Below are 14,775 nucleotides of genomic sequence, written 5' to 3' on the forward strand. Positions count from 1 at the left end.
CCTGACATTCACGCATATCAAAGCAATACAATACTTTATGTCTTATATTCTTGTTTATTAGATTTCTACATTTTTAACTACTCTTGCATCGATCAGTTCGAGGGTATTTAACTCGAGGGCCGAACTCCGTTCAAAGACTGGTTTGCTTAATTTTATTGTTAATTTCTGCTACTAATTTTCGTTTTCATCAATTGATATTAGGTGAGATCACGTGTCTTTAAAACCACATTATAAGTTTAATTGTTATCCAATTTTTAGGGTAAACATTTATATTTCTTTTTGCCACCGGTGTTTAGATTCTGATAATCTGATTTAGGAAAAATCATAGAACCATTTAGTTTTGATTTAAAAGATCTACTAGACCAATCGGTTCGAATTGGAAGCAACGGTCAAGCATAAATTGAATTTCAATCGGCAGCTGACAAAAGTAGGTAATATTCATTTTTCTGTCAAATGTAACTAGTATTTGAATTGGGGAATTGCCACCCTTCTTTCTATTGCTTCCTTCAATTCTGGAAGATCTGCACTTACAAATTTGTTGGTTAAACTTTAAAGTTGCCTTTGGGCCAATAAAATCTAAGGTTACTAGGGCCTCTTGTCCATATAACTCCCTTTCAAGCTTGAGTTGTCAATTGACCTTCAAGTTCTAATTATTGTACTATTGACCTTCATGCTTAATTAGTGCTTAAATGGGATCATAAAGTTAAGGAGGAAGTTCCGTCTTTATCCCTAATATTTTACTTATTGAACCTTAGCCCCAACCTATATAAGTCTAACATTTTCAGATTTAAAAAGAAAAATCTCAAACCCTTCCCCACGTTTCTGCCGACCCAATCCCCATTTCCCACGGCCGAATTCTCCATTGCAAGTTTTTTTTTTTTTTTTCTGCATTCTTCACACAGAGGTTGTCTCCCTTCTTCCCCATTCCTCTCAAAGCCCCAGTCACACAGAGGAATGACTTTACCTGGTGTTTTAAAGAGGGAACATCGGAAGGAGGAGGAACTGACTGAAGGCGAGGAGACAATTGCTCGCTAGGCTAGCGGTTGCTATTTCTTTTCGCCTATAGTGGAGTATGATATTTGAAGTTTTAAGATTTCTACATCATTTCCCTCAAAGAATTTTTATTTGCAATAAAATAGGACTGGTGGTGATAAAGCTGCTTATGCATTAGGAATCTTCTGTTCAAAGATATAGCGAAGATAACGAGTTCTGGAAAGTACTCAAAGGTAGATATGGAATGAAGAACAACTGTTAGCACCAGGGAAGAAGCTAATCAAATCAATCATAATTGGAAAGATGGAATAATGATAATCGCAGCAAATAGCAATGGTTTTTCAATCGTTGCGCACTAGCAGAAATCTTTCTTCTTTTATTCTTAAAAATGGATGGTATGTTGTTCGCGAAGACAGAGTGTCTAATCATGATGATCACTGGGAATGAATCTGGAATTCGACTTGAGAAGAAATATAAAGGATCGGAGGACGCACATGTTTAAAGCCATCTCTTTTGAATTTTATAAACCGATAGCATTCTGGATTCCTTAGACTTCCTACACTAATAGAACATGCTTGGAGGCAGCATCACTAAAAACGTTTTTTCTGCTCATAAAAAAAATTGAAAACCTACAACACAAATTAATTATATTTGAGTGTCTATTTACTTGTTTATCGCAATCTATTTTAAAATCTTATACCTTTGCGAATGTATCTTATTCAACTTCTTGACAAACCGGCACTGAAATTATAAGGTAAACAAAGTGAGTTTAAGAAGATAAGTGGTCTCAAACTCTAAAAAATCACGTTTAGCAAAAAATTATCCACTGGTAGCTTTTTCCAAAATGTCAAAAAGCACACGTGAATTTAAGCCTTGCAAAGATTGATAAAGATCCCATTAGATTGCTCAGGTTACAACTACTGTTTATCAGGAATAATAAATTCAAGGCAATATGGTCTAGGGAAAAAATGTGAATTGTGAAACCAAAAGCCCTCATTCCTAGTGTATAACATAAAATTCCCGGCTTAAGATAAGAAGGAAAAAGAAAATATACAATCGCTCATCAGAAATAAGCTTGTATTCTTGGATCCCCGTGAATGAATATACAAGAAGGTATATATCAAGCTTCTATACAACCATCTCTGTAACATTTACTCCTATATGCCCTTCCAAGGTTCATAAAATTGCAAGGTTAACGAAGGTCTATAACATCAAACTTCATATTTGCATTCATATAGACATGAGAACAGTGTTCATATATTGGACTTCCATCCTCAGGCTCCTCATGAGGATGAAAACCACGCTGCTGACAATTCCGGATAACAGACACACCAGCAGGTTCAGACAAATGAAATATACCATGAGGGCTGTCACAAGAAATGAAACTGCATTAAGTGGCCTTTCTAACATCTCAATAATGTATGGTATATGATTATGTACCCTGATCTTTAAACTTTATAGGTACTCTAGAATTATCAGAATTTTGACTCTAGTTGAAGCCCTTCAATAATTAAGTGACTTCTTTAGAAGTGAGCTTAGTCCACGCAAGACTTACATTTCCAGAAAACATTTCAAATTAACGATGGAATTTAATTTTTTTCAATTACATCTGTTGTGGAAGGCAGAGAGCTCTAGCCCTAAGAATCAAAATAGAATTATTTAGGAAAAAAACTCCACTACGGAGGGGGGGGGGGGTGGGGGGGGTTTTGAACCCTCCACTTCAGCCGTGGAAGGCAGGGAGCTCTAGCCCTCAGCCCCGGTTAATGCTGGAATTAAGAATCAAAATAGAATTATTTAGGAAAAAAACTCCACTACGGATACCGCTGCGCATTTGAATATCAAAACCAAAATGCAAATCTAAATATAAGAGCACTCATATGAGAGAGAAGTGTGTGTGCGCGCGTATGTGCACAATTTATATCAGAAATCATATTAAAAGAAAAAAATTGGACAGCGGAACCTTTTTTCCAATTAAACAGCTACTTGAGCAATACCAGACACATAATGGCATCATACCTCGCTTTGTCTGTAGGAGCCATCACTATTGCAATTGCTTCTGGCAACATAATCTACAAAAATGAGCCGAAAGAAACAGTGTCAAGAGTCAAAAGAAAGTACTTTTGATGAAGAACAGTCAGAAATCGATTTTCATCCCATGGAATGAACATCTTTAACAACAACAACAAACCCAATGTACCCACAAGTGGGGTCTGGGGAGGGTAGTCTGTACGCAGACCTTACCCCTACCTTGAAGGTAGAGAGGTTGTTTCCGATAGATCCTCGGCTCATGAAAGACGAAAAGACCGGATGTGTCTGGTGACAGGTAAAGCCCGAAGGCTGTTCCCGTCCCTGTCGGGGGAGATGCCAACCATCTCTCCTTTTTATGAACACGGAATGAACATCTTTGATTAGATAATTTCACATACGTTCTTCTCATGTAATAAAAAAGATTTACAATCTATAGCAAAGCCTTCTGACACAAGTAAAAGATGCTTAATGCACACACCTCAATAAGAAACCACCAATTGTTAGATATGTGTAAAGTTACATTCTATCATTTCACCATTAGACTTGAGTGGATGGGCTTCAACAATTTGAAAACTATATGCACCAATATATTCCCAAGAAAAAGAAAAAAGACATATCTAGATCCTGTTCATCGAAATTCAGAGGTTTTATAACACAAGAACATTGCTTATTACCTGATATGAGTAATGAGTGTGCAGGTCAACTGATGACATAAAACAGGTTTGTGATGGATGTGTCTGCAAACAAATAAGAAACACAACAATTCATTGACAACGGTACTAAACATATCAAGATACGAGTAGTCAAGCAACTTAGGTGGTGCATTTACATCATTCTGCAAGTTTGTATGTATATGATTCATCCTTTTCTTTCAACATCCTAGATTTTAGCCAATTATGAAATAAAAAATTCTCATGAGTTTCATAACAAGTAATGAACTATGAACAAGTTACATGCCGAACCTCCGAATAGCGAGACCAAAACCCATTGCCTTACCACTTGACCTCAATGAGGGTATTGAGTTGTCCTTCGCTGACTACGCCCCATTTAGATTTCTATTTGATATTAATCCAATCCTAATAAAGTGTCAAAAGGTTGATTGTTTCGCTTCTATATCTTCCCAAAGAAAAAAGATCTCTGGGAGATTTTTCCTGAATCCAAAAGCTCCGGTATCTTTCCCGACGAAAGAATCTTTGGGAGTTGTTTCTTGAATGTGAAAGAGAGTAGTCTCTGTTTTTTTTTTTTTCAAATAGATATGAAAGAGAGAAGTCTTCTTTTCTCTCTCAAATAAAAACCTCATTTGCGCTTAGCGTGAAGGAATGCTAGGTCTTTGGTAATTTCTCTTCCAACTAGGATCAAATCCCATTGACGATTAGCCTAATATAGAAGTTTAAGGGGTCGTTAGGTTTTGAGACAAAATATGCAAGGATTAATAATGCAATGATTAGTAATGCAGGTACTATAATGGGGGAATTGGTAATGCAGGGACTGTATAATTACTTATTGAATGTTTAGCTTGATATATTGCACATTAGTATACAATGTATACTTTAAACTATTTGTTTACCTTTTAAAAACAAAATTAAAATGTTCTGATAAGTATGAGGGTTAGTTTGGTCATTTTAGCATTTTAATCCATGCATTACTAATGCTCACATTCTTATTCCACATTATATCTCACACAAAGTAACTAGATTCCCACAAAACTTATGTTATGCAAGTATAATTTATGGGGAAAACAAAAAGGAGCAACCAAAAGTATTAATTAATGCTTATTTCCTTAAATCACAATCAAACATTGTATAAACTTATGTTGATGTTTATGTAAAGATTATATCTAGTACAATCCAAATCAAACAGCCCCTAAGAGTATGAAAGAAGCTGAAAATCCAATCCAAAACCTCAAGGCTACAGGTAGAGTGTTCAAAACCTTTATAAACCCCTTTAGATGCTTTATATACCTAATGCGAGACACTATCTAGCTCATACCTCTGAACACGTGTAACCCGAGTTTAAGGTTCACATGTGAATATTTTTAAATAACGGCGATATCCAGGTCAGCTCGCACGCACCTCAACGATTTCACCATATACATGTTACTTCCCACCAACACAAGTACATGATAACACTGCCCACCAAAACTGAGGCAAATGCGAAATAATCACTTTTTTTTTCTCTGTTAGGACTTAGGAGTTAAACCCTGGTCTCCATATTTTTTACCCACTTCATCGACCGGTTGGTCACACCCTTATGTGCTTTTCACACATGAAATTTAATGCAGACTTACGAGTTCAAGAACAAATTTGCTTGAGGTACCGCTTAGAATATGGAAGGGGAAGAGAACGAGAGAGTATCTAATGACTACATTTGAGAAAGTAAAATAAGAAAGGTCTGTGGTACCATGTGAAAGAATCTGAGTCTAACCCAAAAACCAAGAGTATATACCAAAATGGAAGGCCAAAACTACGCAAGGTGGATTATTTATTATCGTATATTTAATATCACATGAAATGACCTCTAAGTCAAAGAGAAACAAAGAATAATTGACAATACATCATTAAAGACAAATTAGTCTGGTATTGCTAATTTCCTAAGTCAAAGAGAAACAAAGAATAATTGACAATACATCATTAAAGACAAATTAGTCTGGTATTGCTAATTTCCTATCATTACATGCAGCTAATTTTATAGCTAATTACTACCATTACATGCAGCTGATCAAGAGAACTTGAGAAAGGCAAGATATGAGAAGAGCATAGAACAATCAAGCAAAAGTAACACACTAAACTGTTCACAAAATAATGAAATTCATGCACAGTCAACATTCTGCAAAAATATAAAATTGTCACTAGCATCACCACAATATCTTTGGAATTTAAATAAGTAAATTAGAACCATCAACCATTTCAACATACCGTGAGAGAGTTCCCTTATTATGCAACGCAAATGAAGTAACTTTAGAATTAAACAATGATAAAATGAAAAGAAAACATTTGATTGGTTACAATGAGGATTTGAGTCTTTTAAGTATAGATGGAGAGTTGCATCGCTGGAGATTCGTGCAAGACAGAGACAGAGAAGCACATATTTTATATGAAGGCATCAATTAAACAGATTCCAAAAATTCGAAAGAAGCAAAACATAACGTCAGCTGAAATATATTCATCCACTAATCCTTTCTATATTCATCTACTAATCTCAATTCCACACACAACATAAGCACTTCGTTGGTCAAAATTTTCAAATTCAATAGTAAAACACATATGTTGACCAAGCAATATAGCCACAGCTACTTGTGACACTTACATGTATCCAACCAAGAGGAAAGAGAGAGAGCTTGTCCTGAACCTCAAAAATTTCTTCTTCATTCAATGTTGAACACTGGATATCAAAAGCAGTGTTTCAGAAACAAGGTTAAACCATTCCATATGACGTCAAAAGCATTACTACCTAAGCATATCTGACTGTTGTATTTTTTAACTTGTATGAACTATTTTCTTTATAGGTTTAAAGCAGCAAAGCATAAACTTCTTAGATTTTTCGTTCCTTTTTATATATGCAGTAAATGCAGAAACTACCAACTAATGTTAATATTTCTCACCTTTCTCCTATGCTTTATTATGAAAGAGGGAATTAAAAACACAATGAGCCCTCTTTTCCAGAAATTCACCATGTTTCAGGATATTTAAATCCAAAAGTGCAAATTTCATAAGTAATCTCAAAGAGACAAAGCACCTAAAATTTACAAGCTTGGTTCAGCTTTTCAAATTCAAGATGCAAAGACGCTTCAATGCTACACTTATACTTTTCCGGTCCTAAAGGACGGTCAGTTCTGCTTTCTGAATATTAGGGGTAAAGTTCAAGCATAAATCTAGTATATCCCTATAGATGAAACATAAAATTCATCTTACAGAATCTGAAGTCGACTCCTGCTTTGGGACTATAAGAGTAGTGATGTGAAAAACACGGTTCCTCTGCAAGTTAAGAAATACACAACAAAAACACCACGCATATGAGACAATAGATAAATAGAGCTTATAAATTTCAGACCAAGCATTTTGTTCCATACCAGTGAACCAGCAAGAACAGCACAAGTTTCTAAATTCTTTGCTGTATTTTCTCGAGCTAATCTTAAGAAATCTTCCATCAGTCTCACTGGCTGCAGTGTGAGAAAAATAACAGGGGTTATACTAGTGCAAATTATATCCAGCAACGCTGATCGATAAACGGCTAAAAATCCTCCAATTCAAACAGTTTCTATAAAGATGAAGGTTGCTCTCTGATTTTATGGGTCAACAAGATACAGGAACCTAAATGAAGTAAAATAAAAACAACTTACAACATGCAAATGTTGATAAGAGTTTGAACCAGGTGGCCCATCTTGAAATGACTTAGCTGGTCCAGGTCTTGGATCTGCAACTTTGGATGGAGATATGGGATGAACTTCTTGTTGTATTTGCGCCAGAACTGGAGGCGGCGAAGGCTGCCTTAAGTTACTTAAAGGAATATGATCACTCCGCATATCATCAAAAAATGGAGAACAAGAATCCTCAGAAGGGTGTAACCACCGTCCATCATCCAAAGAAAGAACCGATTCCATAGGAGACTTATCCACCTTCAAGCCAGTGTCATTAGACACGAATGAGCCATCATCACCAACCTGATTGAGGCTATAAAAAACGGCAACATTCAAAATTTTGTACCAAAGCAGCTTGAAGAAACAGAAAATTAATAACATACAAATTAGATGTCTGTGGAATAGTGACACTCGGATTTAATTAACTCTCTTGCAAGACATCAGAGTAGGCCGAATTAGCAATAAGCAATCTTTGGAAGGGCCCTAACCTCAAAAGCTCATTTGAACTTAAATCAGCATTTGCTGGGTAATTCACCTGTAGAAAGCAAATTAGGTTAGTTGATTTAGGCTTAAGTTTATAGTCAGATAAGAAACTACCATTTAACTTCAACAATACCTTTATCTTGGAACTAGGTCCAGACCATTGACCATGAAGACCATTTGGGCCTAAAAGCGAGTGCCTTGACAGTGTCTCTTGCTTTGGAACAGGAAAATTGAGAGATCTGACAATAAGTTTATACAAAAATCAGTTAGATTACATCAGGTAATTAAGAAATTTCCTGTTATCATGCACACTATTATGCAACAGACATTCAGAGGAATCGCACAACTTCATGAAGAAAATAAAACTCGCACCATTTTAATTAAAATGTCCATGCTTGACTAGCACAATAATCAAGAAGTTAAATTGCCGAAAATACAGGGACTGGTTGTGTTGCATAAGAAGTGATACTTCCACACACTTCTTCCTGATGACAACAGTATTGCATGAGCAAGAGGAAAATTTAGAACACATGAATTTCATAGCAAGCTGTAAAGCTGCACCATGACCAGCAAAGCTTAAAACCAGGTACTCTAAAGTACCTTAATTGCTAAAAATTTAAACCCTAGGCGAAAAGAACTTGGCAGATAGACTGAATAACTGACAGTATTAAGAGGATAACTCGATGATATCAACCCTTTAGGAAAAGTAACTTAATAACCAATTTCAATTCTGCACGAGATCTGCCTAAACAGCAAGGATACTGGATAACAAAGACGAACAAGTTATTTAAAAAAGGACATTGGTAGTTTTCTTAATTTGGACTCACAGCTTCTGGAACTGCATATCGATCGAACTCGAGGATGAAACACCAGAGTAATCTTTATTCTGCTTCCACAAAGATGAAGGTGCATTGCTGATGGCCTGAAATTTTATCATATACAAATTCGTGGTCCATAAGGAGAGCAAAAGTGTAGAAAGCAAAACAAGGCCAAATGAGAAGGCCTTGAGAAATCGTGCAAACCAAATATATGCTGGACGTGAAATCACAGGCTTTCAAGCTAGTAAAGAAACAATGTCCTTTACTGAGACTGAGAAAGAATTATGAAACTATGACTTCAGCAAAGAGAAAATTATCCTAAACTCTAGTTAATGAATGAGACAGCAAAGAGCATATAAAATCACAAGTTATTTTCCATTCTAATTTCTAAAGAAGGAAAACGTGAAAATAAAGTGAAAGAAATTGATGGCATAAAATACAACAAATCAAACAAAACCCCAAGACTCAAGATAAAAGCAAGTAGTTACATACCCATTTATTGTCATAATCAAAAGATGCTTTATTGTTGGTATAGGGCCGTACTAAAGAATTTCCAACTGATCTGTAGGGAGGGTTCTCCTGATTATTAAGTTGGGAAGTCTGAGTTGCTGCTTGAGCTTTATCCATTCTTTTCCGCTGGCGCTGGAATTCCGGTTTTAAACCCTCTAGTTCATCTAGCACTGTTGAAAGCATCTGAGACAATCAAACAACAAAATTTGAAAATCTTAGCATCATCAAGTTGACGCAGAAAATCATAAATTGTATCCAGATCACGTAAAGAACAAATCGCAATCAAGAAGAATGATTAGTACACAGCATAGAGGACCATTAAAGACAATAAACTGATACACTGACCCTTTTCGATAATGCTCTTTCTTCTGGATGCAAAGCTTGGTAGTCTTGATGGTCGGGTATTGTTTCAGTAACCAAACTGGCAATACATAATACAAACAACGCCATTAAGTTACTTATTACTAGCAAAAGAAAAGTATCTGAAAATCTAGAGAAAAAATCCACCAAAAATAAAGTAAAAGCAGCACGGTATCATTCACCTTGAATATCTCATTAGCATTATATACAAGTCTATGATATTCTTCTCCCCACGGTGAATATTGGCCTGTAAACAAACCACAAGATAATCACAAAACTCAATCCAAAGAGAGACTATTTGTCAAGATAAAGGTTCCAGCTTGATCTAGGATTTGAAGTTTATGGTTTCTGAATTCTAGCTTTTTGGAGTTTCTGGGTTCTATTAATAATTTGCACATATTAAGTTAATTTTTAAAGATAAATATAGGGTTTGGGCCATACAATAACTCTACATCTGGTTTATCGTCATAAAAATGAAAGAGTTGGGACTTGCTCCCAGGGGCGGATTTAGGGGGGCGGAAGGGTGTTCACCCAAATCCCCTTTGTCGAAAAATGACACTATATATTTAAAGCAAAATCTGTTTTATACCTTTATATATTATGTTTTGAATCCCCTTGACATAGCCCAAAAGCATAGCTTAGTGGTCAAGGGGGTTCAAAACCTTTGTAAGGTCATTGGTTCTATTCCTACTAACTACAATCTTTTTAACTTTTTTCTTTTTTTGAACCCCCTAGGCGGTAATCCTGCCTCCGCCACTGCTTGCCCCATATCGGATGAAACGGATCAAACAAAAAGAATTCGATAAAGAAAATTCACATAGCCTCTATATAACAAAATAAAGGTTCAAGCTTTATCCTTGTAACAACGAAGTAATCGAACTTTGTTGATTCTTATCGCTGAAACTAACTAGTTTGGAATTGAGGAAAAGTTACAGTTGTAGCTTCCTCAAAGCTTCCTCCTTTACCAGTTGATATAAGTAATTAGTAAAAAGTCCAACTGAAAAATCAAATAAACAGCTCAACCCAATCAATTTGGCACAGGATATTAGCAAACAAATTTAGGGGTTTTGATTGTTGGAATGAAATTGGCCCAGATAGAGCAGAATGCATAGTTATAGTTATAGTTGTAAAGATATTACACTTTTAACAGCTTATATTAAATGAGTTACAAACTAAAAGCAAAATTGGAAGTTCTAAGTACATCAATTGGAAAAGAGTTAACCTGTCGGAGGAGATTATTGGCGATTCGATAGTAATTGCGGAGAGGAATTCGATTATCGACGGCGACTTTCCGAGTCATCGCATCGACGTTCATAGTCGCCGGCCGTCTCATTCTTCCGGCGAGATTATGGGAAATTTCCGACGATGTGGCTTTAGAGATTGGGAAAAATGGTAGCCCAGTTGGTTTCCCTCGAGTGGTTTTAACTTTTTTTTAATTTAATAGAGAAGAATAATTTCAAATATTATTGTGTTAAGCTTCTTATTTGCCATGTCGACAAGGTGTGACCATTTTTTAATAAAAGAAAAAAGAAAGGCAACAGACACGGCAAAGACACTTTTTCATAATATTTTCAGAAATCTCTCATCATATATTATGTCTTTATAACACAAATTTCTTTTGTGATTTGAATGAGGCTTACCTCTCTAATCTTTATTTCTTTTTTCCCTGAGAAACTAAATTAAAACGATAAAATTTATTTAATGTACCAAACTTATCTCTTGGTAACATTAATTGTTACATTCTTTTTAGATTACAAAAATAATTACTTTTTTCTCTGAGAAAATTAAATTAAAATGATAAAATTTATTTAATGTACCAAAATTATCTCTTGGTGGCATTAATTGTTGCTAAAAAGATAAAACTATCTTCACTTTTCAAATGATAAGAAATGATGGAAATTAAACTCCTTTTTTAACACTTGAACTTTAAGCATCAAAAAGAGAAAAGAAAACTAAACGCATCAAAATTAATGTTGGGTAATTGTATTTTCCTAAACCGTTTCAGAAATGTGAATACATTTTTATTAAGTGTTCCTAAACCGCTTTAGAAATGTGAACAAATAGTGTTTTTTTCTTTTTTCAGTTTTCATGCCAAAAAAAAGGCACAATTAGATATATGATTCTAATGATACTCCTAGAATTGATCAAAAATGTGATGATCCAGCAATCATCATCCAAACAAATTGAACAATTTTACTTAGATATTTTAAGCTTTTTTTTTTTTTTGTAAAGATAAAGAATCAACGTAGTTGATTTTATTTTGTTAAATATGTAATGAGAGATTTCTCAAATTATGTAACTAAATTGAAAAAAATGCTCAAAATTGAAATGCAATGTTTTAAATATAACACACAAGAGATTTTATTTATACAACTATTACAAAAAATAAAATGATAATAGAAATTTGAAATCTCGAAAAAAAAGTTGCACTTGTTACTAAAAGTCTGATATTCTGCCTAATATGAGCAATTACATGGAATTTTTTTTTTTTTAAGCAAATTATACTATTAGGCGGCCTGCCTAGTAACTATTTTATTACTAATCAAAGAAAAAATCACAAAGGAAGAGTACAAGTAAGGGAGGCAAAAGCTCCAGTAGTGTTGCCTCGATTGCCTTGACTATATAATCATCCCAATGCACCTCCATCGCCTCATGATGGCAGCTTGACTATCGGAAAAGTCTCATGAGGGCGAATGATCTCATAGTCATTTGGATACTTTCCAAAGGCATAGGACATATAGCAACACTTACTGAGCTAGACCTTACCTTATAGTCCCTATTGAGGCATGAACAAACTCATCTACTAACAAGCATGTAAGAAAAAAGTACCAGATGCTCTATGATCATTGCAGAGTTTATAACACACTCTATGATGATATTATATATGATAATGCTTAAAAAATGATAGAATAGAAATAAGAATCTTGTCCCTTCTTCTTCAACCTTGTGAGTTCTTTAACTTATAGCTCCTTGTCTTCTTCTTCAATTACCTTCAAAAATTCTTCAAACATCAGCATTTCTTCTTGAACCTATTTGATCTTTTGGAAGTGGTAGGGGCAGCCCCTTTTTGTTTTGCAACTCTCATTGGAAGTTTCCTAATGACAAACTCTTGTGTTACCTTGCTATCCTAACTATGTTGCCTCTCATGTGCCTTCTTCTTGCTTTTGTTGGAACCACTTCTCAAGTGTCTAGGTGAGAGATCTCCATTCCTAGCTACGTTGGCAAAGCTTGCATCTAGGAGTTCTTCCTCTTCCCCTTCTTCATACAAAACTTGCCCTATATCCACACCAAAAGCTTCAGTAGGACTAAATTCGGATACTAACGCTCCTGGCTCATTCCTCTTGGCCACAATACCAATTGGCTAGGAAATAGTAGCTACTGTCTTGCCCGTATTATCAAGTGCTTTCAAAGTATCCATGTCACGAGAAACAAGAGCTTGAAGAATATTTATAGGAGTAAAATTGTACCTTGCAATAGGTGAGCTTGTGCTTGCCAATACACCAGTAGTTAAGGGCTTATGGAGAACCTTAGAAGTAGAGCAATTCCTCAAGCAAACTGCTGTAATTTGCTGCTGCCCAGATGGTACAAAATTAGGTGCATTTGGGCTCAAATCCCTCTTGATTTTAGAGGAATTGGAAACCTGCTCATTGTGCGCCTCTATTGCCCCATCATTCGAGTTAGAACTGTTTGAAACATGATCTACCTCCTCCTTAAAATCCTCCTAGCTACTTGTTTACCCTTAAAATTGGATAAAAATTAAACTTATAATGTGGTTTTAAGGATACATAATTTCATCTAATACGAATTGATAAATGTAAAGATTAGTAGTAGAAATTAACAATAGGATAAGAAAACCAGTGTTTGAACAAAATTAAGCCATCGAGCTTGAATACCCTCGAACTGATTTGTGCAAGAACAGTTAAAATATAAGAAGCTGATAAACAATTAAAAGTGCAAGAACCTCATTTTCTTCCTGATAGAATATATAAGTCCACCAAACTATATAGAGACCAGGTCCTATATAGGTTTCCACAGATAATGCTAATGAAACAGTAAGTAAATGGAACAGGGAACTTTTACGTGGAAATATCCCTGCTCAAGGGGATAAAAAACCACGACCTGCACTGGTAGAATTTCAACTTCACTATGAGCAAACTTTAGATTACAACCTATGTAATCTAGGAATTAAAGTCTTAATCCCTCACTGTCATGCCCCAACCTCTGCAGGCGCGACCGGCGCTCAATCGAGTGAACCCAACTGAGCAAGCCTTTTGAACACTTTCTGCCCATTTCACTATGACTAAGAAAACCATGCTTTTATTTATTTAGACAGTAGGAAAGATCATACATATGACATTACTAGTTTATTTCATATTACCACATTTAAACAATAGTTAAGTTCCTAAGATTTCATAGAGTTACAGTTTAGAAGTACAAGAGTTTAGAATTACAACACAGTTCATTGACCCATCCATCACCCGTACATAACCCACATAAATGTATACGGAGCCTCTAAAGATGCAAAAGACAGTTATGATAATGTCGTCAACAAGGCCCCGGCTATACCTCAAAGTGAAAATTTATAACAAAAGACATACTGCATAACCCTTGGAAGAAAAAGGGGCTTACCAAGTTTGCTGAGTGGAGGATGCTCCGCTACCTACGATTGGCACTGTCTGCTATAGAGCCACCTACATCCATTCAAAGATGTAGCGCCCCCGGCAAAAGGGACGTTAATACTATGGAATAGTACTAGTATGTATAACTAAACACCATCTCATTAGAAAGAACTATCATACAAGAACAAAGAAATCATAAGGATCAATCAAAAGTTTTAAAACGATCACCACATCATCAATTAAAAGGATCATATAACTTTCACATGATTTCCATAGCATTAGGTTGGAGCATTTAATACTGTTCATCATCATTCACAATATCACCGTTTTCTTGCGCGGAGTCTGATCTCGAACCGATCGGCTAGGTTGCCTCATTTGAGACATGTATCTCCAATCACAATCTCATTCTCATTTTCCGGATTCAATATCAGCACAATACCACCATGTGTGCGGCATGGCGTGCGATCACGGCCCGATCGGCTAGGCCATCTTACCAAGACATTGTTCCTTTTTCATTAATCATCTCATTTCAATCTTTATTTCACATATATCAATTCATAGGCACTTGGGGCCATAATTATCACATCATACTTGGCACTAGGCCACA

The 14,775-nt window shown here is 35.5% G+C and overlaps 1 protein-coding gene across 1 annotated transcript; it reads right to left on the minus strand.

Moving 5' to 3' along the window:
* Positions 1-1,860: 1,860 nt before the first annotated feature.
* LOC109237297 (AMSH-like ubiquitin thioesterase 3) lies at positions 1,861-10,994 on the minus strand. Its single transcript, XM_019403590.1, has 14 exons — positions 10,772-10,994; positions 9,732-9,796; positions 9,535-9,610; positions 9,172-9,372; positions 8,689-8,783; positions 7,995-8,100; positions 7,867-7,913; positions 7,361-7,691; positions 7,091-7,180; positions 6,933-6,995; positions 6,328-6,402; positions 3,696-3,758; positions 3,010-3,062; positions 1,861-2,360 (listed from the first exon to the last, which is right to left on the minus strand). Exons 1-14 carry the CDS (start codon positions 10,880-10,882, stop codon positions 2,186-2,188), a joined length of 1,551 nt encoding a protein of 516 aa, XP_019259135.1. The 5' UTR covers positions 10,883-10,994; the 3' UTR covers positions 1,861-2,185.
* Positions 10,995-14,775: the final 3,781 nt, after the last annotated feature.

This window comes from Nicotiana attenuata, unplaced genomic scaffold, assembly GCF_001879085.1.
Source record: "Nicotiana attenuata strain UT unplaced genomic scaffold, NIATTr2, whole genome shotgun sequence".
NCBI lineage: Eukaryota > Viridiplantae > Streptophyta > Magnoliopsida > Solanales > Solanaceae > Nicotiana > Nicotiana attenuata.

What these genes read in the sequence shown, in the direction of transcription:
- LOC109237297 (XM_019403590.1), bottom strand. Translation starts at nt 10,882, where the DNA reads ATGAGACGGCCGGCGACTATGAACGTCGATGCGATGACTCGGAAAGTC. An exon ending in AGTTCAAATGAGCTTTTGAG is followed by an intron (nt 7,692 to 7,866) that starts GTTAGGGCCCTT and finishes CGTTTTTTATAG; the next exon opens with CCTCAATCAGGTTGGTGATG. An exon ending in GCTCCTACAGACAAAGCGAG is followed by an intron (nt 2,361 to 3,009) that starts GTATGATGCCAT and finishes TTCTTGTGACAG; the next exon opens with CCCTCATGGTATATTTCATT.